Source organism: Melanotaenia boesemani, chromosome 22, assembly GCF_017639745.1.
Source record: "Melanotaenia boesemani isolate fMelBoe1 chromosome 22, fMelBoe1.pri, whole genome shotgun sequence".
NCBI classification, from domain to species: domain Eukaryota; kingdom Metazoa; phylum Chordata; class Actinopteri; order Atheriniformes; family Melanotaeniidae; genus Melanotaenia; species Melanotaenia boesemani.
In genome coordinates, this window is record NC_055703.1 from 11,740,544 (window position 1) to 11,764,602 (window position 24,059).

General features: G+C 38.7%; 1 protein-coding gene across 2 annotated transcripts; it reads left to right on the forward strand.

The window, feature by feature from the left end:
• Positions 1-2,091: 2,091 nt before the first annotated feature.
• tmem200a (transmembrane protein 200A) lies at positions 2,092-23,893 on the forward strand. Of its 2 annotated transcripts, XM_041976360.1 has the most exons (6): positions 2,092-2,828; positions 11,173-11,233; positions 18,425-18,562; positions 18,884-19,101; positions 19,191-19,354; positions 20,751-23,893. In XM_041976360.1, the coding sequence occupies exons 3-6, from the start codon at positions 18,432-18,434 to the stop codon at positions 21,864-21,866; spliced, it is 1,629 nt and encodes a 542-aa protein (XP_041832294.1). In that variant the 5' UTR covers positions 2,092-2,828; positions 11,173-11,233; positions 18,425-18,431; the 3' UTR covers positions 21,867-23,893. The 2 variants fall into 2 exon arrangements, with proteins under 2 accessions (XP_041832294.1, XP_041832293.1); XM_041976359.1 differs by lacking the exon at positions 11,173-11,233.
• Positions 23,894-24,059: the final 166 nt, after the last annotated feature.

The following is a 24,059-nucleotide window of genomic DNA, read 5'->3' on the forward strand; positions in this document are numbered from 1 at the left end:
CACACAAACATACACATATTCAGGACTGTCATGAGCAATGCCTGATTTTCTCTTTCTTATACTTTATTTCCAATGAGCCAGATTTTCCTGCAGTCTTTTAAACTGGTCTGGAGCAAGAGTTCTGGCTTTATGAATGTCTTTCAAATGTTTCTCGAGATAATGACTGCTTTTATTGCTCATTTTCAGTCCAGTCCTAGAACCCGATCACTTTCATAGGAATGTGTTTTTAATTAGAGCATAAAAGGCACCAAGCTCAAGGAGAGAACTGGCGTAGAGTCCACATATCATGGACAGCTTAGCAAAGAGTATTTTACATAGTATCTTTGTTACAAGTTGCTTTTTGCAAAGACACTTTATTTGTTCCCGTTTCTTCAGTTGCTTACATAAAAGCACTGAAGATAGCACAGTTGAAACCCATAAAATTATATTTTTGCACCAACAGGATGATTACCAGAGATATTTGCTAAAAACTTTGCAAATTTCCACAGGGTTTGAAATATGTGAAGGAACTGGACAAGTGGACAATAAAAGAAGAAATCAATCTATATCTAAAAGTGATACCTTTAAGAAATAGGAAATAAATCCAGAAAATAAATCTGATAAGAGCCCTATAAGATACATCTTGACCTTCATTTGATCCATTTACTCTTCTTTGAAGCCTCCTCAGAAATGCTATCCATGAAAGAGTTGCTGACAAGAAGCCATTCTTAAGGAAGGTATACAAGGAGAAAAAGCTGGGGCATGCCAAAGGAGGCAACATCCAAAGAAGAGCTTTGAAATGTCATTAAAGAAGCCTGACATCCCTAAAGACTAATTAAAGAAATGACAAGAAAGCTTGTTTCAGAGGGCACAAACTGTGTTGAAGAATAAAAGTGCTCATACCAAATATTGATTTAAAGGTGATTATAAATATCTCTCACATATGGTTTCCAACTGCATTTGCACATGTTTTAATGAATCCTTTCACATATTTTCCATTTTCCTGAAAAACATCATCTCAAAAGGGATGAACTAATGTCTTTAAGATATATGAGAAAAATCAAGCAAAGACTTCCATGACAGGAAGGCTGCCAAGAAGCTGTTCTTGTGGAGCAAGCTTAAAAGTTAATTTTTGAAATGAACACCTTTTTCAGCACAGTCTGAGCCCCTTTCAGACTATCTTTGTTGTCATTTCTTTCTCATGAATAGTTCTCTAGGATTTTTGAGAGCCATTTCATAGCTTTTCTTTGGACGTTGCTGCATTTTCATCAGTTCTCTATCAACACTGCTTCAACTATGTTGAGGTCTGGAGTCTGGGAATGATTCATTACTCCATTTCCAGGCCAGTTCTTGTGTCATTTTAGTATAATTAAGCCTTTTCTCCTTGTTTCCTTTCCACACTGTATTTCCAATTAAGTTTACACATTGCCATTTTTTAAAATAAAGATACGAAGGGTGGCTCAAGACTTTTTCACAGTACCACACACTGTAAGACTGGTTCGAAAATGAGCCGAAATGTCTGTCTTCCATTCTCCACACCTCGCCAAAGCGGGCGTATTTTCATTGAATCACTTCCAGTATGTAAACACAGGAAGTGACACATGCCAACATCTGCAACGTTTTTGCTGCCCTCTCTTGCTGTGTATGTGCGTACGTGTATGTGTGGTTGGAACAAAAAGTTAAACAAAAAGCAGTACTCGGTTCTAACCCCTGAATATCTGATATATAGCCTATGCGCATAAATAGAGCAGAAACGGTGCCATTTCACATCCAAACATTAAACTCAGCTTTCCCTTGCTTATGAAGTTTAGAAATTCCTCCGCTTTGTTTGCTTCAGTTTTCAGAATTCTGTCGCTTTTTCATTTTTACAGGCAATTATGCTGACAGAACAGGCTGATCGATTTCTGTCATTACGCATCAGGTATTTTCCTCAAAAGAAGTCTGCGCTCTACAAGCACATCGCCTTTTTCCCTTCTAAATAAAACACGCGCATGCATTAACTACCTATAAACGTGCATGCAAACAAGTCTCTCTCTCTCGCTTGCTCGCTCGCTCTCTATCGCTCTCTCTCTCTTTCTCTCGCACACACAATCCCACAAGTGTAGAGGCGCTTTTAGAAGAACTGGATGGAGCTACCGCTCATCTCTCCGAATCAGTGGACTAAAAAAAAAAGAAGAAAAAGAAAAAAAGAAAAAGAAAAACCAACAAAAACCAGCTTTACTCTTCAGAACATCAATTTTCTCAAAACAAAACTACTTGCTGCTGATATTTCTTTAATACATTTTGGGATTAGTTAATTTGTTTTAAGGTAAAAATCAAGGTTTTTTTGGACGGTGACGCCAGGATAACGACTTTTACGCGTTACTGTGATCCAACCAGCGAGGACGTCACATCCCTCTCACATAAAAAACAAGGATAATTTCTCTACTGGAGAATCTCAACACGAGCGTTTACGGCTTTAAGCAAGCTAACTGATGTGAAAAAGGATTTTCCTTCAGTCACAATTAGCCTGTCTCATCGCGCTCGATATCTTGAGCGTGCGCACGGCTCCGTCCACAAGGCGTAAAACGTGTTCCGAACTGAATAAAGTCCTTTTTAAAAAGACACTTTGAAGCGCTCAGGTTTGAGTTTGAATCAAGCAAACTATCGCAATGATAGATCATCTAGTAAGCTGAGGAGCTTCCAAACCCTGCACGGAGGCACTGTCATCTTAATTTTCTCCGGCATGGCATCTCGCTTGAAGTAGCCTTCAAAGTGGAAGATGGCTTTTGACTTTCCCCCAGGTTACAGCTTAATCCCTTTGCGTTCCTAATGGGTACAGTGAGAGTGAGCACTCAGCTTTTGTAAAGGTAAGAACTGAGTTGTGTTTAACCTTTCCCAATCGTGATGCAAAATTCCAGCGGTACATTTTAAATTTGTGTCCATTTCTGATGATGTTTTGTTAGCAGATTTGACATAAGAGACACGCTGTGAGTGGGTACACATTTGCCATTTTCTAATTGTATTTGATAGAATGGGGTTTAGTAAAACCTTACTTATTTATTTATTAGTTGAGCTTAGAGGTTACAGTATAGAATTTGTGCCAAGGTTGAGTTGATCACTTTACAACCAAGCCTGCTTTCTCTTCATTATAGCTCACTGCAGGGCCACTGCTAACCATTTGGGCGCCCTAAACAGAACTGCTTTGTGGTGGCCCCAATTTTTTTACATTACATACAGTCCCTGACAAAAGTCTTGTCGCTTATCCATTTTGTAGAAACAAAAGCTTATAACCTGACTTTAAATTCATCGATTGGTTTTAGAAATGTCTCATATGAAAGCTAAAACCCTCCCAAATTATGCTCAATATACTAAAATAAATTTGCTTCACTGAAGAAAGATTGATCATTTAATGAACACAGAAAGGTCAGATTTTGGCAAGACAAAAGTCTTGTCGCCTTGTCATATGATGCACCCAATCCTAGATTACAGCCTCACCTGTGATCAGTTACTGATCAATCACTTAGTGGGTGTGTATAAAAAGAACCCCAGCACACCAGACCTTCACATCAACTGCAACTTGACCTCTGACAACATGCCTAAGATCCACCCTGAGACCAAAGCGTTAATTATCAAGAGGCTGAAGACCAGATCCACTGCTGAGGTGGCTGACACCTTCAATGTGTCTCAGCGTCAAGTACAAAGAATAAGAAAAAGATATGAAAAGACTGGAGATGTTTTTGACAAGCCCAGGTCCGGCAGACCCCGCAAGACAACTGCTCGGGAGGACCGTTTGTTGCTTCGAAAATCCAAGGCCAGCCCCTTTTCCACTGCAGCAGAGCTCCACCAGGCCTGGTCACCTCAAGTTCCTGTGTCAACCAGAACAGTTTGTAGAATCCTGTCTCGAAATGGCCTCCATGGTCGAATCAGTGCACAGAAACCAGCTCTAAACAAAAGGCAATTAAAAAACCGTGTGGCATTTGCCAAGGCCCACAGCCTGCTAAAAGGATGGACACTGGAAAAGTGGCAGAAGGTGGATTTCTCAGATGAATCCTCGGTTGAATTACATCACAGCCGCCGCAAATATTGCAGGAGACCTACTGGAGCCCGCATGGATCCAAGATTCACCCAGAAAACAGTTAAGTTTGGTGGCGGAAAAATCATGGTCTGGGGTTACATCCAGTATGGGGGTGTGCGAGACATTTGCAGGGTGGAAGGCAATATCAATAGCCTAAAATATCAAGAAGTATTAGCTACCTCTTACATTCCCAACCATAAACGGGGTCAAATTTTGCAGCAGGATGGTGCTCCATCACATACTTCTATCTCTACATCAAAGTTCCTCAAGGCGAAGAAGATCAAGGTGCTCCAGGACTGGCCAGCCCAGTCACCAGACATGAACATCATTGAGCATGTCTGGGGTAGAATGAAAGAGGAAGCATGGAAGGCAAAACCAAAGAATCTTGATGAACTCTGGGAGGCATGTAAGACTGCTTTTTTTGCTATTCCTGATGACTTCATCAACAAATTGTATGAATCATTGTCGAACCGCATGGATGCAGTCCTTCAAGCTCATGGAAGTCATACAAGATACTGAATATGGATCTCACAGCACTACTACTTAATTCACTGATGTTATGCAACATATTTTTGTATTTGAAGTAAATTATTTGTTCAATTTTCTGTAGGCGACAAGACTTTTGTCTTGCCAAAATCTGACCTTTCTGTGTTCATTAAATGATCAATCTTTCTTCAGTGAAGCAAATTTATTTTAGTATATTGAGCATAATTTGGGAGGGTTTTAGCTTTCATATGAGACATTTCTAAAACCAATCGATGAATTTAAAGTCAGGTTATAAGCTTTTGTTTCTACAAAATGGATAAGCGACAAGACTTTTGTCAGGGACTGTATATTATTTGATGTTTGGGGTTCATTTTGGGGAAATATTTGTAATTTTTTAACAGTTCACCACTCAGCCCCATGACAGGCCAATATGCATGAAATACTTTTGGATAAAATAAAATTAGAAATTTGTGAATATATATATATTGTGAATATATATGTATATATATATATATATATATATATATATATATAAACAACAACCAAAAACAAAAGACGTGAGCAACGTCTGAACATCTTTGTCACTCAGACAGTTTTAATTTAAGGCAAAGTTAAAAAAGAAAACTATCACATGTTATTGTCGTTGTTAAACATAACTGGTAGATGTTTGCTGTTGGGTGTGGTCTCAACTCATTTATGGTTAAGTATGTGGTCTAAGGTTTAGCTTACATTATGACATATATATATATATAACAGTAATTTAACAGAAATCAAAGACAAAGCCAGGCAGAGTTTTAAGGAATCACACATACACTTAACTTAGGGTGCCAGCGTAAGGCTTGCCAAACGTATGATGGGAAATATGCAAACAAACCCACCCACAGCGGACCAGCCACAGCAACCACTACAATATGTTTGTTTTGTATTATTGATATTGGTCAACATAGTTCATACTATAATAAACTGGGACATGTTCTTTGTAATTACCATGTTTAGACTGTTACCATGCTCACAAAATAAGTTCAGCTGAGATCAAAATATTCTGTTACTGTAGTAGTGTCATTTGCAGTGTGATTGAACATGTCAGCAGCTCAATCAATGCAGTGAACGATAACACGTCTTATTTAAAATCTCTGTCTGGCTGGCAGTTAAGGGGGCAGTTCTATTCCTGTTTTCCCTTTGCGTGTGTGTGGTAAGAGGACAGAGTGTGTCGGTGCAAGTTACAGCTGTTGGTGGCTAATTGCTTAGCTTTTTTGTTTGTTAGTTTATGGTGTGGCCCACAGCAATCTCGTATCTTCCTGTTAACCCTTTAGGCGCCAAAGGTTCAAAATTATGACAAGCACCAGGCCAGAGAACTACTTTCCACCTCTAAATGGTAGACATGTAAATCGGCCGTCTCTCTCTGATTAATGATTCAACTTTTTTTTCTCATTTACAATGTGTCTAAAAAACAAAAGGGGCTAAAGACATGGGACCAACTGTTATAAAGAGTTCTTGACCTGAGCTGTCATGTAATAACTCATGTGTTATAACCACCAAGTTGGGGCGCTGTCAAATATGGATACAATATATATTTTCACTCATTTAACAGTTAGATTATTAAGATCTGAATCCACACTTGCATTTATCATCACTTTAACCCATTTTACTGTTCTGCATCTAGAACCTCATTAGCTGGTGGTGTGATTACTAACAAGACTTAAACTTTGTGACTGCCAAATAAAAAAAAAAAAAGACAAACACACAACCAAAGACTGCTATCTGCATCATCATTTAAAAATGCTAACTAGTGATATTTAAACCTTGAGAAGCAGGAAAAATGATGCAACAATTTTTCCTTGGAGGAGAGACATCTCTTTGCACTGTGATGCTTTACAGAAGGACAGAAAAATCTAGAAAGCGATTAAAAAAATTTAAACCAGTGTTGGAAGAGATGTTTACACTGATTTCATAATGTGCCTCTCGATTGCTCCCTGTCCCGGCAGCATCAGGTTCATGTCTGGTAGAACTGATTTAGTTTGTGCTCACGCTTAAATCTCCTTTAAGTCACATTTTACGAACTTCAGGCCTACAGTGCCTGTGTGAAATTGGCAGAAAAAGACAATTTTCAGTGTATGCTCCATGGAGACTTCTTTTAAAAAGGAAGATGGGGTCCATGGATGCAGAGGCTTCAAAATTCTTCATCATCCTGCCTTCTTGAAGAGGACACTGTCCTTCTTCCTAAAATATTGTCATGTGTTCATGCATGCAGATATAATCTATGCCTGTAGTAATGTTGGAACAACATGCGACCTCTAGTGGTTGTAAGAGCAACTGCATGTGAATTCTAAAAATCATTGAATGTTGTGCTATGAAAATGACGTCTTTTAGTCAAGACCATGATTATATTTTTTATCCTTGCCCCATTTTAAATAAAATATTCTTAAATAAAATTATTTAAATGAATGAATAAATTACCTATATGCTCATTTTCATTGGCCAACTTCTCTCTGTACATTCAACGTAAAACATTCAAAGAGAATGAACAAAAAATAAAAAAACTTCTGAGTTGAGGGGCACTTTCACAACAGATGCTCTATCATTGCTTTTATTGAGCAGCACAAGTCAAATGATGCTGAATCAAGAGTAACTTTCATCTTGGGAGCTGTTTAAAGAACTGGAGTAACTCGCTGAGCCAAATAGCTCACAGTGAGACATCTGCCAAACACTTCATAGAAAGCTGGATCTCTTTAATTTGAGAATCATTAGCAAGTCAAGTGACATGTCAGTTAATCCTCCTTCATAGATATCATGCTAGCTGGATAATCCTGTTTAAATACCTCTCTGGTAGCTCAGCAATTCCTTCTTACTGTCACTGCACAGACCCACAAGGAGGTGACTAGTGCAAGAGACCTTCAAGGAGATTCCTAACCTAAATAAGGAGACTGAATAGAAACTTGTGGAAATCAAAACATCACAATCTAATTACTGGTTTAATTAAAAGTATGGAGTTTCGTAAAGGTCCAAGGTGTCCCACCACTGGACACTGTTGGATGAGTGACTGACAGTCAAGACTGTGAGGAAAACAGATGAATCATGTCACTGGAATCAATAGGGGGGTCTCACTCTAGCACACACACACACACACACACACACACACACAGACGTACACACACACACACACACACACACACACACACACACACGCACACACACACACATATGCCTGGCACAAGCACCTAATGATTCAATTTCAAAAGTTAATTTATTGAGCAGAGCTGAATTTATTAGAAGGCACTGACACTGATTATGTGTGAAGGATGCGAGACAGAAAAGAAAAACAGTATGTATCATCAATATAATGAGGGGAGGAAAAAACAAACTAAATAGTGAAGACGGTGCAGGATTGGACACTCGAGTGGCTGCATCAGGAAATATGCTGCCAAAAGGTCAGTGTGAAAACAGAGTGACATATTCTCTAGACAGATGACTCACCCGTGACCGTGAGTCTGTAGGACTGAATTGCAAACACTCATTATGCGTTTCGTCTGCTTGCACTATTATTTTCTCCGACACTCTTATCTGTTCCCATATAAACTTACATTGACGTAAATTAAAATGGAAATTAAACTAATTTTAATCTGCAGAATTAGTGCCTTAAGTACTGACTTGACTAGAAATCTTTCATCTACAAACTTGCCAGTAGTTATATCAGTTGTGTCCACACGTGCTGATCTGGTCAGGGATTGTATCCATTTTCATTGCTGGCTAGCCAAAGTAGCCAGATGAAAGTAGATAGGAAGGCACAAACATTTAAATATAAGTCTTGAATCTTCTTATTGGCAGATGCAAAGAGGCAGTTAAAGACAGTATATAGATAGATCTAAATCAAAGGGGAAAGATAAAGAAATATTGCACAATACATAAAAAAAATATTTAAGAAGAGTAGCTGTAGGACTTTTGTGATCATTCTAGAAAACCACCTCAGGAAGGAACAAAGTGACTTTGTGAAATGTCTGGTTGTGAGAAACAGATTTGCTGCTGCAGGACACATCATGAGTAATCCATGTCATAGTTTATGTCGTATACGATCTCATCTCTGGTTTCCACATTCTCTGTCTGTCTTTACTTCCTGGTGGAGCAGGAAAATCAACCTTTGACAGTGACTGACCAGTAGAGAACTACCTAAAGGGGATCCACCCCCACCTCTTAGTCTTACCACGAGTAGCGGTGCAGCTCATATAAACAAAGAGGAGAGAGCAGGTTTTTAAACATTTTTATCTGGCAGTGACTAAACATGGATAATAAAAATGGAAAAAGTAAAGAAAAGAGCAAGACAGCGGTAAGTAGTGCAGTCTGTCCTGATTAAAATTGATTGCAATTGAAGAATTTAATGCTGTAACAACAACGCCTTTAAAGATAACATCGTTAACATGTTATTTTCAATGTTATAAGTATACAGTATCATAACATAAGGGCAATGAATGCTGCACATGAATATACTTTATACTGTCACGTGTTACAGTGCTGTGCAAAAATGTCTGGAGACACATAATTTCTTTACATTTTGCTTCCAAAAAACCTGATTCATAATCTTCTAAAGTGTTCTGCAACCATTTTGCTCCAGGCTTCCTGAAGCTCTTTCAAAAATTTTTCTTTGACATATGAATCATTCAAACATAAAAGAGACACCTTACTTATGGTGTGAGCCAGTGTTTTGTCGACACATAGCAGGAAACTAAACAAAGAACCAATCTGAAGTCGTATCTTTAGGAATTTTGTTACTAGCAGCCTGCCACACAAACATCTACTGTGCTTCCATCCTATTAGGTGCATCTACAAAAAGAAATGTCAACAATAACACAGTTTGATGGACATAAATCCCACAATATGACTCTGAAAGAGCTATTTGCTGAAAGGTTGGCATATATCAGCATGCTTTGCAGTGTGTCCTTAACCCTTTAAGGCCCGACCCATAAAAAATTGTAAGAAAAGTCCATTTTCTTTAATATGAGGTCTTTATTTGGCACTTTAACAAAATGGAAAAAAAAAAAAAAAAAAAAAAAAAATTTTTTGGGGGGATATTTACCATTGATTACTGTGTGATATGTCAAAATTATTATAGTGTAGTCTTCTGTTTTCCGGTCTCTATTAGGAGGCCAAAGACAAGTTTCAGATTGTGTTTACCAATTGATTAACAATGTCTCAGAAACAATATTTTACTTTGGGCTCTATAAGGTCAAAAAACAGAAAATGGCAAGAGTGCAGATGAACAGTACCAGGAATAGATGTCTTTAGGAATAATATTAACAAAACAAAAATCCATCAAAAACCTATCACAAGGGCTGAGATATGTATCTGGACCTGGAGTTGATCCATTTGCTGTTCACTGGAACCTCATCAGAAATGGTCTGCATGGAAGGGTGGCTGTCAAAAACCATTCTTAAGAAAGAGAAACAAGGAGAAAAGACCGAGGAATGCAAAGTAACAGGTTAGTGACAACAGGTTCAATGGAGAGATTAATTCTTTCTAAAGCTAAGACCATAAAAATATTAAAGCAATGTAAGGTAGTCAGAGAAAAGAACAAAAGGCAGCAACATCTAAAGAAGAGCTTTGAAATCTCCTTGAACAGTCTGGAGAATTACTCTGGAAGACTAAGAAATGACAAGAACGCTGATGGTTTGTGCTGTGTTAAGAAGCAAAGTTGTTCATGTACCATGTTTCCATTTTCATTTGTGTGTTTCAATTCATTTTTGCCCAGATTTTCCATTTTCATGTAAATATAATTCATGAAGAGGAGTGGCTCAAGACTTCTGCATGGTACAGTAGTAAAGCTGCTGTACTATGGAGTCATGAGATGAGTTGTAGTATTGTAGTATTGGACTGTGTAGGTGTACATCAAAGCACTCAGTCTTGACCCCAATATTAAAATGCTTGACTAATAAACCATTCAGTTTTTAAAGCTGCATGACAGAGACGGCAAAATAGCAACAAAAAAAGCTGTATGTCATGAATCATAAAAAGCTAAACCTTTCATGAGACCAGATGATAGAACACCTTATGCTATTCTTAACACCCTCAGTTTAGCCCTCACACTCACAGAGGAAATACACACACCATGGGGACTGAGTATTTATTAGTGTTTTGAAGGGAGTCTTGCTGTGTGGTAGTAAGAGGGTGACCTTAGCTTATGCAGCATAGAGGGGAGGGATGTCTGGCTCTCAATTTAAGCCCAGTTCATGTAGAAAAAAGTGCTTCTGACACTGCTTTTTATTGATCTCAGTTAACTTCAGCTTGACAGAAACATCAAGAAAGTTTCCACTGTAGCTACAACAGGATACAGGGCTGAAAGCTAGTTTTGATCTCCCCAGCTTGTCCCTCTCTCATCACATCTATCATGTCTGTCTTTCTTATGCCACCTGAATCATAAGAGACAAACTTTTCTCACCTTGTTTCAAGAGTCTAAAAAGTCTCTGGAGTTTGTAAAGTAGATCAAGGAACCTCCTGTATGTCTGTCTTCCCATCTTTTCCCCCTTAGGCATTCTCTTTCTGGTCTCACATTTTTACCCTCGACCCTAACTTATTTATTAGTTTCTCACACTATCACATCCTGCTTTGCTCACTTTTCTCTTCCCCTCTCACAGTTTTTTTTTTCTTGTCTTGTGTGTTAGAGAGCTGCAACGCTTCAGCACAAATCAAAGAAGCAAGATGTAATCAACAACCTGAATGCAGGTCTGTCCTCCTTCATCACTTTCTCCTAGTGCCAGCCCACTTGTCAGTTTTCATGTGCTTTCATTCACCCTCCTTACTCTACTCCAACAGCCTTTGTTGACCCCATTTTTCCTCCCTCCCTCAATCACACCTCTTTGAAACTTGAAGAGTGAAATCAGTGCAACACATATGCGATGTAAAAAAATAAATAAATAAAATGATACACAGTGAAAGCCTGTGTATCGACATACCTGTCATTCCTGTGCACACAACTGGTAGTTGCTATAGAAACATGTCACCTAGCAGCAGCACATGTAGTTGCTATAGGGACAGTACCTCATGTGAGGTCTCTTATAGATAAGGAAACTTGTTACAAAATTCATGTCGTTGCTCAAAGACAAAGTAATTGCAAGGAAGGTTGCAACGTAGTGAGGGAACCCCCTGCTTTAAAAGTTGTGATGAAGTGGAAATATATTGAACATAAATGTCTTTCTGAACTAATGATGGACATTAAAATGCTTTATGTTTTCTTCTCATATAGTGAGCCTGGAATGACTAACAACAAAAGCAATTTAGTCACTACCGAGATGATCACAAGGCTGCTAATTCATTATACATCATACATGGTAAATGAAGAGGTTGATTTTGCATTATTTATGAGTTCTTTTTGGCAGGAGGTGAAGATCCGTATTTGAATTTTCCACAAAATAACACAATTTTGTCTCTATCATGTCAGTTCAGACTTGATGAAGCCTTACACTGAGCACTTGATCTTCACTTTGATGTGATGTTGACATTGTGAAGAATGGTCTAATATTTTCAGCAGCTCGTGCAGCGTTTTTTTTCTGGACAATCATCTCCAGTGGCCTCAGAGTTATCTCCAGCACAGAGCCTATTCTTGATCAGTTTGTTCAGTCTCTTTAAGTCTCTGTCTCTGATGCTGCTTCCCCAACAGATGGCTCAAAGCTGATTGGACGTTCAACAGACTCAAAGAAGATGTGCAACATCTTAGTGCAGACATTGAATGACCTTAGCATCCTTAAAAAGTAGAGTCTACCTTGTCTCTTCTTTTAGATGCTTCTGTGTTGCATTTCCAGTCTAATCTATTGTCTGGCTGAACTCCAAGATACTTGTATTTCTTCTCCACCTCCACCTCTTATCCCAGGATGCAGACAGTGCTTTGTTTACTCTTGTTCCTCCTGAAGTCAACAATTATCTCTTTTGTTTTGTTTGTGTTCAAGATGAGGTGATCTCACAAGTTGACTGACCAGTTCTCTGTACCCAGCTTCTTGTCCATCACTGATACATCCAACAACTGCAGAGTAATTAGAGTATTTCTGCAGATGACAGGACTCAGAGGTACAGTGTGAAGAGAAATGGTGAGAATACATTACCTTGTGGTGCTCCAGTGCTGCTGACCACCCTCCCAGACACACAACCTTTCAGTTTCACAAACTGTGGCCTGTTTGTTAGGTAGTCATAAATCCAGGTGGCGACAAAGGTATCCACCTGGAATTTATGGAGCTTCTCACATAAGTGAGCAGGCTGATTGTATTTAAAGCTCTTGAGAAATCAAAGAACATGATCCTCAAATGTTGCCTGATTGGTCCAGATGAGAGTGGGCTCTCTGAAGCAACCACAAGCCCATTATGATATGCAAACTGTAATTGGCCCTGAAAGGTGTTCACTTGGTTACTGAGGTGCTGAAGAATCCAACATAGTTGTTCTGAACAGGTTTTCAGAACCCTGGTCTGACACCATCTGCACCTGCAGCCTTGTTGTGGTTCAGTCTCTCCGGTTGCTTCTTCCCTTGACTGCAGGCGACAGGCTAGAGGTGGAGGCAGAGAAGGTCTCAGTATGTTCTGATGTGGAGGGAGATGAGGCTGTGTTAAGGTCCATGACTGAGCTGCAGGGTGACAGAGTGGAGGTGTGACAGGAAAGCTGTGGGCTTGTGGAGGTGAAGTGTTTTTGTGCTGTTTTCAATAACTCCCTGTCTCTCTCCCTGAAGGCTTTCTTTTTTATGTTTAGCAGATTTTTCAGGTCACTGATGATCCAGTGTTTGTTATTGGAGAAGCACCTTACTAGAAATTACTTGAGGAACACAACCTTCAAACCAGCATGAAAAATCTACTTAAAAAATTAACTTGACGATAATCATTTTCAAAAAAAGTTGGCTGTATTTTAAAAATCATGACAGCATTATCCGACTTACTACAACATTCTAGACTGTCAGATGTAGATGTTAATATTTTATCTTTTTAAAGACTAATACAAGATCTCCATATGTTTATTACTCATGCACCGAAAGAGGCTTGCTTGCAGCATGATCAGCCTGTTCAATGCTGAGGTCGTTTACTGAATATTAATTTGTTATTTTATTCTGACATCTCAGGCTGTTGTCAGGAGAAAAAACCTCTTTGTATCAGCACTGGAGTGGTTTCTCATTAAGCTACTTTTGTGTCTGTTACGATAGCATTTTTTTTTCTCTCTGCTCCACTTGTTCCGCACTCCAGACTTGTTAAAACTACAGTACAGATGCAGTAAGCTTGTCTCCCTTTACTGTCCTTTCATCACTGCTAGGAAAAGCATTGCACTCTCCTGTCCTTTATCGCCTTTCCATCCTCGTTCTGCCAATCATCATCTAAGAGCAGCTTTTTCTGCAGGATGTGCCTTTACTGTCATTACTTAATGCTGCACCTTGTTAGATGCAATTAATAATTAGTAATTGTTATTATATTCCCTGTTCGCTCCCCTTCTTCTGTTACCATATTCCTGCTGTCATGCTGTCACTTCTGTTATCCCAACTCTTTTCCTCTCTCCTTGACCAACATCCATCCCTTTCTCCTGTTTAAGTAAACAGAGGAAATCTCTCCCATTGCTCTTGTGTGGATTTCTTTTTGACACACACTAAGTAATGAAATGAGATAATCGAGCCAGAGCAAGCGGGACCTCAGCAAACCTGAGAAAAGTGGCTACTTGTGTTTATCCCTGTGTGATTCACCATCTGTGATAAAACACTTTCCTATTACCAGAGAGATGATTGACAGAGGAAAAAATACATAAAAATGTGAGGAGAAAAGGGGCTTGTGGGAGAGAATGTCTGGTCTTGTGTGACTCACATCTACTTTGATTCCAATTATCAGAGCTTTTTGGCTTTATTGCTTTAAAATATGTAGAGGGAAGAAGAAGGAGGACGAGAAACAGGAAAGTGACCAAATAAAATTAAATTAAAATTAGAGACAGAATAAAAATAGGAGGACGATTTTAAAAGATAGGAAGAGGAGTGAGATAAGCAAGGAGAAACAAGATGAGTAGTGTAGAAAAAGAAAGCATGGGAAGGAAAAAATATGCAGGGTCACAACCAGAATGCATTAGCTCACAGTCTTAGAATAAGAATGGAGGCAAGGCGAAGAGAGGGGGTGGGGGGTTACCACTGGTCTTTGTAGTGAAAACTGAAATGGTGATGTAGAGACAAAAAAAATAAATAAAATTTAGAAAGAAACAGGAAATCAACACAAATAAAGACATGCATGTCATGTATGTTTGATGGAAAAATCTTGTATTGATGAGATAGTGACTATCTGTTTGAGACACAGCTAAGGAGCCAGTTCAACATTGTCTGGCAACCTGTGTGTTCAAACTCTGTGTGGCATCCTGCAATTGCAGTTAACCGCTGTGTCTTCCCGATCTTAGAGTCTGTCGTTCATTGAGAATTTTTCTAACATTGCTTTTGTTTCCATGGTTAATATGCTTGATAATCTTCATACACTTGCATGCTCACATGCTCACATGTTGGCATGTTACTTGGAAAACTAAGAAGAGAATACAAACACTTATGCAAGTTTTACAAATTGCAGAGGTAGTAATGAACATGACTTATAGAAAACATCAGGAATACAGAGAGAATTATTTCACATTCTTCTTGCACATTAAAATATGCATACTTGATTGATATGTTAGATACTAAAAATTGAAATTACAGTGCTTTGTTTTCTCAACTTTTAAAATTTCCATTGTCCTTTAGTGTTAAAAAAAAAAACTTTTATAAAGAGATGATTGACATCATCTCTGTGGTGAGTTTAAGTACTACGTTTTTTTCCGAGGAGGGTGGAAATGTCAGCAGACACAGCAGGGGGCATTTTGTCTCTACTGGTTCTTGGCATCAGCTTGATGCCTTTAAGTGTTTATTTTTTTAATTTAGATCTATCTTTAGAGGGACCATGGTTGTTCCTCATGACAAAACAGCAGCCACTTACGACCCTGAGCATTGGTTCTTTTGTTTTATAACTACTGTGTTTATTCCGGATGGATATCAGAGCAACTGATGTTTGTTTCTGCTATCTAAAGACACTACTAAAGCATGGACATAATGAGGCATCAAATCATGTTGGGTAAGCTATTGTTCTAGCTGGCATCCAGGCCCTAGCTTGTAGCCCTTGGCACGGCCTGTTGACAAAGGAAAAGTTGTGCCAAATTAAAAGCAAATGCTCACTGCTCTCCTGACTTCTAATGGTCACTTAACACCATTAATACTGTTAGCAAGAGGTGAAAAAATTGACTGTGAGGAAGAAAGACCTCTGCTACTTCTCCCTCTCATGTTGCTACTTGTTAGCATGCTAAAACACAGGCAATTGAGGTTAGGTAAAAACTTGTTTGTGTGAATTCTGTTGACCAGTTTATTAAGAGGTTTATAATCCTACATTTTGTACTTTTAATAAATAATAAAACATTACAATTTGAGGTATTGTATAAGTAAAGTTAATGTTGTCATAACAATTAGTTTGCTGTTTCCCTTCTTGTCAGTCTCCAGCCACTTAGCTGTAGCTGCTGGGGATGGTTTTTGCAACATTATATTAGCTGTTTAATATTTTCATCTAAATTTAAGATCTTATTGTAGATGTATAAACATGGCAACATCTGATAATTTGTCAAAATTGATTGAGAAATACTTAATATTTCTATTTAAAGTAAATACTTATGGTATTCAGCATGGTTTAATCTTCTTACTGCTCAACAGGACAATGCTAATGTTCATGTCAACCCAGATTAACAAGCATTTAAACCCAAATGAAGGCTCTTGAAATAAGCCTCTGATTGTTTTAAGCCCTCTTCTTCTAAAAACTATTAATAGACATCCGAGCATCTGGTGAGCATAGAGATGACTCATTTGAATATTATGATGTGTCTTTACCACTGTATTAAAATATGAAGACAGCAAACACAACAATAAAAACACCAGTGCAGAAAATATAGATTTTTAGTTCAAATGAATGAACTCCCCAATACTGAATTTAGCAGCCATGTTTATGTTTCTGTGATCATCCTGCTTCCTTATTGTCTGAGTTGTTTTTGTCATACATACAGAAGAACAAAGTAAACAAACATCCTGCTAGAGTGAATGTACTATAACTGATGTATAGTGAATGTACAACATTCAAACAAACATATACACACACTCCTAAACACTAATGTTCTCCTGAAGGCTAACAGCAAATACCAAAATATCTCTTGCAAACAAACAAAAACATTATACTGGGCATTTATTTTTTTTATTTATTTATTTTTTTTCTTTTGTGTGCTTACATCTGTGTTACTGCTTGTGTTTTGTTTTGTAATTATTACCAATGGTAAATTTTACTCTGACAAAATATTTTAAACAGGAAAAGAAAATTTTTCCACTCACAAGCTGATATGCATTTAGATTAGACAAACAGACATGATCCTTGGAACCAGTTCAGTCTGCATGAGAGTAGGATATGCTGTACTCTGAATATCAAGTGTTTTACACCTCATAATGTAGAGTAAATAAGAGACTGGGGCTTTGCTTAAGCAGATGTGCCTTCCGAGACATTTGGTATTTTTTCTTAATTTACATATATATATATATATATGCACATGTACCAAATATTGTATTGTTTTCTTTTTTAATGGCATCTTCTTAAACCAAGAAAAAATTGCTCCCTCACTGTCAGGTATAAAAGCTGCCTGCATTGGTTTCTTTTACACATTACCCAACAAATCAGTGCTTAGCATAATATTTTTGCCTAGTCTAATCATTAGTTTAACTAGTTTATTCATTGACTGTTAAGAGCAAAAAATGTCAACCCCTTTTGCATTAGTAATACAATGCAATGCAATGGGGGTGGGGTAGTTTAGCTGGCAACTGTATTTTATGTAATGTACACACACACTCACCTGTCCCTGAGGCTATGAGTAAAAAGAAACATTTTTGCTGTCGTTGTGCCACTGTTCATCTGCCCTTACTCACTGTCTAAGTATATAGAGTTGCAGGAATAACAGCCTTTAACCTTTACAAGAATGCAGCTTTAGATATTAAGCTGAACCAGAATTTAGCAGACAAAAAGAAGAATCTTCTTATTGTCCCTATATTCAAAATATAGCTCTCGTTCGAAGGCATTATGATTTTTTTCTTTCTTTCTTTCTTTCTTTCTTTTTTTTTTGCTTTGTGTTGTTTTATATGATGCGAAATTCACTCTTTTGGCCACCAGTTTTTTTTTTTTTTTTTCTTTTTTAATCTTTTAGCTATTATCAACCAGGAAAAATTTCTGATTCTTCTAACCATGAGTGCTTTAAATGCTGTGTGACTACTGATAAGTGTTTCATACAATCACACATCTCACATTATGATATCTTTTTCAACACTGGTGATAGCTTTAACATGTGTTCATCTCTTTTATTGTATACAAGTTGCTGTGGAGCAGCTTAGGTTTTTATCTTAGTTACCATGGTAATGTACTCCATAGAGCATGAACCATCGTTATGGCCCCGAAAATGCAGAGTTAAACCTGTAGTTTTCTTGCTAAATTTTTCTTTGCGGTTCAACCCCCTGGAGAGCTTCTTAAGCACCTTAAGGGTGACTGAAGTGGGAAAAGGAGCAGTGTTAAAATGTCATGTGGGATATTCAGAACAGGATACAAAATTTCTCCTCAAGTGAGGCATGCACAGCATATGTTTTGGCTATGATCCAAGAGATGCAAGGGTTGATTGATTTAATCACTAATTTGTATTTACTTACTTCAGTATCATCCCTTTTGTTCTGTACTTGATAATAGTTTATTATTAATATGATAATTGACCATTCCTGAGTCAGAAGATGTTAACAAAATGGATGTCTAATACTGTAATATGAATATGTAATATGAAAACTGCATATCATAAAAAAGCTATTTACCTGCTGATGTGTATCTTCAGGTGAAATATGACTGCGGCAGCAGGTGTGCTCACAGGCTTGGCCAAACTAAAGCGCCAAGACTCCGCCCGCTCTCAACATCGTCCCATACCACCTTCATCACCAGGCTTGGGAAACCCCACTGCTGAGGTTGCTCCCAGGTAATTCCAGAAATAATGAAAAAAAGAAGAAGAAGAAGGAAAAAAAATAAAATAAAATAATAGAAAAAAAGTAAGTTTTTTTTAATCAAGCTTTAAAAACAACAACAATAACAACAAAACTGTGAAATGACCATATGATTAACAACAGTGCTGTTTTAACTGTTTGCCAAGAGCATACAATGGGCCGACTGTTATTGTCTGTAGAGATGCTGCAGTGGAACTGCCATTAGTGTCTGGTACAAACTGATGTTAGATCATCATTTTTCATCAATTATTTATCCAAAATCCCAATTTTGTTTTCTTGTCCTTCATTTTATTTAGAAAGCGGAAGAGGCGCAGCGACGTTGTGGTGGTGCGTGGCAGGCTCCGCCTCTATTCGGCCTCTGGGTTTTTCCTCTTCCTCGGGTTAATAATTTTGGCTATAGGGATTGGTATGGCGACACTGGGTTACTGGCCGCACAGTAAAACCAAACCAACAGGAGGTGGAGCTGGGGTCAAGGCAGAAAATGATGTGGCCAACACAAGCCATGATGCGCAAGGTAAAAACAGAGCAGGGCGTTGATAACATCAGTCTTCAAAGCTATTCTTCAACCCTGTGGCCCATTGTCTCCTTGATTTGTAATTTTAGGGACGACTTCAGAGCAGACTGGTGGCACCCTGATGCGCTTCCTTGGACAACATCTTCACTCTGAGAGGATGAAGATGCTTGGGCCCTTCACCATGGGGATTGGGATTTTTATCTTCATCTGTGCCAATGCAATACTTCATGAAAACAGAGACAGAGAAACAAAGGTTGGGCTGAAATAATGAGATCTATGCACACATGGAGCCAAATACCAGAGCATGCATCAAAGAATAGCTGGAATCAGACAAATATCAGAAAAATTTGATTAACCAATTCATTTTTGGTTGCAGAAAACTTTCTAAAGGAATATTTCCAAACAAATATTTCAACTATTATTCCTTCCCTGTCCCATATTCACTTAAGGTGCTCTGGTTGCAAAGAGAAAGACATGTACGCTGCAACCATTTATATCCACCATCTTCAGAAAACATGCAGATCAGATTTCTCTAAACATGCCTCCACCACCATCTCTGCAATTTTCTCTTTATCACATTTTCTCTGTTCATATGGCCTATTCTGTCTCTACTTTATTTGATTAACCCCCCCCATTCTAGTTGTCCAAACATCTACTCCAAGACAACTGGGATTCAAGACAGAGTGCACATTTTGAAACGTCTGAATTATATGTTCTGATATCATCATCATTATCACTTATTTTATTTCAAACACAAATTTAAACAAACATGTACAGAATAAAACAAAAAGCACAAAACAATGTGGTTGAAAAGCAGTAGGTAGAGTAAAAAAAACTTATTATTTCTACCCCTTTTAAATAATTATGTAATAATCTACTGTATCAGTTGGACACATTTTTTGTTCATAATCCTGAGAAGACCAAATGCTACCAACACACTTCATGAACCCTTATCTCCAGTATTACTAGATTAATACAGACTTCCACCCAGTGGTTGACATGAACCAATTAATATTTACAACCCCAACAACTTTTCCTTGACCATATATTTCCCAACCATTTTTCTTTGTGTTGCTTTGTAAATTTATTTAAATTTGTGCTTTACTGTAACTCCTTACTCAATCCATTCCATAAATCTACACCACAACCAGCACATTCTCCTCTGTGTGGTATGGACACAATGTTTTTAATTTATTTGACCTCTTAGATAATAACCCTGTCTTTAAACATTTTTTGAATGTTACCTGGAAGTAAATTGTTTCTTGCTTTGAACGTGATAAGACAGAGGTGTACAGCTACAGTCTTCAAGGGCCATAATCCTGCAGGTTTTCCATGTTTCCCTGCTCCCACACACATGACTCAAATGTCATTGTGCAGAATTTCATAGGCTGTTGGATCCATTTAATTTAAGTCAGGCATGTTGGACTGTGGCCCTCAAGGACTGACTTTGGACACCCCTGTGATAAAAGCTGTTTTAATTTTGACCAGGCCCCTTAATTTTAGTATATTTGTGTTGTGTGTTCCCTATGACCCACATTGTGTACAAGTCTGATTGCTCTCTATGTTACAATTAAATGCAACAAACATATGCAAGATATCACAAATTGAATACTACAGCTGCTACTACTAACCTACCTTTTCTCTGTTAGATAATTCATATGAGAGACATGTACTCTACGGTCATCGACATCCATCGCCTCAGGCAGAAAGAAGAAAAAGAACAGTATTACCGCAACAGCACCTGTGGAAGGGAAGCAGGCGATCTTCGAACTTTCGGAGCTGATGCTGCAGCACGCTTAGCCAGCAACTCCCTCCTGGCTTTCTCTTCTCGGGCTGGAAGTGGAGGAGGAGGATCAACAGAAGAGGAGGAGGTACTGCTTGGGGACGAGCAGATTCAGAGACATAGAGAGGCTAAGTTGGATTGTAACTTTGCCGGGCTGCTGGCACCGCTGTATAAGGACCGTCCATTTTCCGGTCCCGGGCTTGGGCTGGGTCGCTCTGATTCAATGCGCCACCAATGGTCAGTGGATGGAGAAGGTGAAAAGGGAGGACACCATGCAGGGTCTATTGTCTCCTCCTCTATCTCTGCATTTACTCTGCCTGTTATAAAACTCAACAACTGTGTAATTGATGAACCAGAGATGGAGGCGATCACTGAAGAGGACAGAGGGGGAGAGATAAGAGATGGAGAGAGGTCAAAACCCATGAGCTCCATGGAGTCTCTGGTGGTGCCTGTAGCCTCTATTGCAAAGGCCTTCAAACCACCAGGATTACATCGGAGCAATTCTGCCTCCTCTTCCTCCCGCTGCTCCTCCTTCTCTTCATCCACCCTCTCCCCAGCTCCCTCCTCTACCTCAGGCTGTTGGCTTTCTCCAGGAGCAGCCAGGAGTGACTTTGGCTCCAATTCCTCTCTGCACATGCTCAACAGTCATTCCAAATCTCTGGATCTGGAGCGCGATCCCAGCATGCTTAGTGTGCACCAGGAGCAGCGGAAGCACCCCAGCTGGCCCCGACTCGACCGCAGCAACAGCAGCCGCAGCCATACCGCAAATCGGAGCAGCAGTAAAGGCTACATGCGGCTCGATGACAGAGAAGATCAAGGAGAGTGGCTCTTGGATGTGTTGCCATCTGTCACAGTGCGGCGAGACTACAGTAAGCGTGAGAAGCTGCTAATGATATCCAGGTCACATAATAATTTGAGTTTTGAACATGATGAGTTTAATAGCAGCGCACTGAAGAGAGGGAGCTCTGAGACTCGGTTCTGAAGTTCAAGTCGATGACAGCTGTCTCCTGTTCTGTAAATTGCTCTCCACACATTGTGACAGTGTATCAGAGGAAACTGATATGTTTAACAGATTCACCTTTGAGAGAAAACTGACATGTAGTTTCTAAAACAACCTTTTGAAAAGAAAATAGTAGCAGTAGTGATTAAAAGGTGAGCCTGTACTGTAGAAGGTTCAAACTTAATGTGTGCTAGACACAGCATGCCCACTGAACCTAGACAGAGGTCTAGGTCCTGTGCTAGGATCTTAGTGGAAGAAGGAAAAAATAGGTTATATAATCAGTCTACTCTAGTTTTTAACAAATGTTTTTAGATCCAGCTAGACTTTAATGTTGAATCAAGAAGGTGGCGTGCAAACTACAACAAAGTGACCCGCGCTGCTCTGAAGTCTTGTGTGCCCATCTGTGGAACTTTAGTAAGAACTTATGGCTACAAAAACCAGCAGCTACCAGCCTGGCCCCAACTGTAAACTCAGATTGATTATCTTTGCCTGTGGATCTACTACAGGCACTTTAAGCTGTCATTAAATTTCACTCAGGATTATTCGTTTCTACATACTGCCACAAATCCACTGACTTTACAAAGAAACTCTGTTTCATCTGTAACAATTACTTGCATTATTGATGTATCCATTATTCTTTTCAAATAAGTCAATTAAATTTTAATGCAGTGAAACAGCCAGTTTACTTTAGTCATGATTTATAAAGCAATGTATCTGATTCATTGTTAACTTAAAAAACTGATGTACACATTTATTAAGAAATGTCTATATAATGGTAAGTGGTAAATTAGATTAAACTTAAATTCATTATAGATTACCGTACACAATTCTCATGTGCAGATTTTATAAATCCACAGAGCTGGATTGATGAAAGGAGAACTATGATTACTAACCGTGGCAGGTTGCCTGGTATTTTTAAAACTTTGTGAGACAGTGTGCCATCATGACAGTACTACCTTTGCAGATGTTTGTGTTTGTACAGTTGTGCAGTTGAGATCCAAACAAAGGAAAAAATGGGCAGGGTCCGATGACTTGAGTGCTGAGTGAAGGTGTCAAAATTCAGGTGGCCAGGGAGGCCTTGGGCCTCTCCGCCTTACGGCCCTGTCCCAGGTTCTTTACTGACGTCCATGTTTTTGTGAATTCCCAAATGAGGTATCAGTGTCTGGTATATCAGCGTATCTTGTTTCCCAAAATGGGTGCTGTCTGAGAACTCACTTACATCGCAGCAAGTGTATAGTCTCTGCTGTTTTCCTCTATTAAACTTTATTTAGCATATCAAGATGATATAGGTTAAGGCCCATTTATGCTTGATGCAGAAGAAGGATACGCAGAAGGACCGATAGTTTTGTCTGTCTTCTGTGTCAGTAATTTGACCTGTTTTCAGGGAGCTTAGCTATCCGTTGCTTGTCGCAGAAGACAGAGCAATACCACTGCAAATCATGGGGGCATTACTGAGCAAAATAGCTGACACCAGCAGAAACTAACCAGTGAAGAAGAAGAGGAGGATCAGGAAGCAAACTCTGAGCTTAACACTGCTAACTAGTGGAGAAATTAACTTAACCATGGCAACACAAAAGACACATGAAAGTATGACAATGTTAGAAACAGACTTTGCTATCTATGTACCTAAGAGAGCATAAATGGGCCTTTAGACTGATTACAAGACTTAATGATAAAGTTGACACTATAAGCAATCTACATCTACCGGTTCGTTGCCTCTATACTGCTCAATATGTGTTTCAGGTTCTGTTAGGTTTGTCAGATGCTTTGATAAAAAGAGATCATTCTCACTACTTCTGTAAATGACATTAGTAGCATTTTCTCTGCTACTTTTAATGTAACACAGAAGAAGGGTGATGCGTCATGTTATTTTGAGGTCTAACATGTGTTAAAAGAAAACAACTTTTTAAAAGTGCTGGAACCTTGCTGGAAAGATAAAATGGTTTCCAGCAGTATGTGGGTCACTGTCCAATTTTAACCTCTCTTAAAATAAACTGTATTTTCACTGAGATGTCTTTGGTCTTGATGTCTGAATGTATTTAACCAGTACTGTTTACACATGGAGTCAAACATTGGAGTACTTGGAGTGCTTTTCTTATGGGTTGTAGAGGACCACCATGGATTCTATAAAAGGTGGATGGGTCTAAAAAGTGAAACAGTAGAAGTGCTTGAAAT

What these genes read in the sequence shown, in the direction of transcription:
- tmem200a (XM_041976360.1), top strand. Translation starts at nt 18,432, where the DNA reads ATGACTGCGGCAGCAGGTGTGCTCACAGGCTTGGCCAAACTAAAGCGC. An exon ending in ACTGCTGAGGTTGCTCCCAG is followed by an intron (nt 18,563 to 18,883) that starts GTAATTCCAGAA and finishes CATTTTATTTAG; the next exon opens with AAAGCGGAAGAGGCGCAGCG. An exon ending in CACAAGCCATGATGCGCAAG is followed by an intron (nt 19,102 to 19,190) that starts GTAAAAACAGAG and finishes TTGTAATTTTAG; the next exon opens with GGACGACTTCAGAGCAGACT.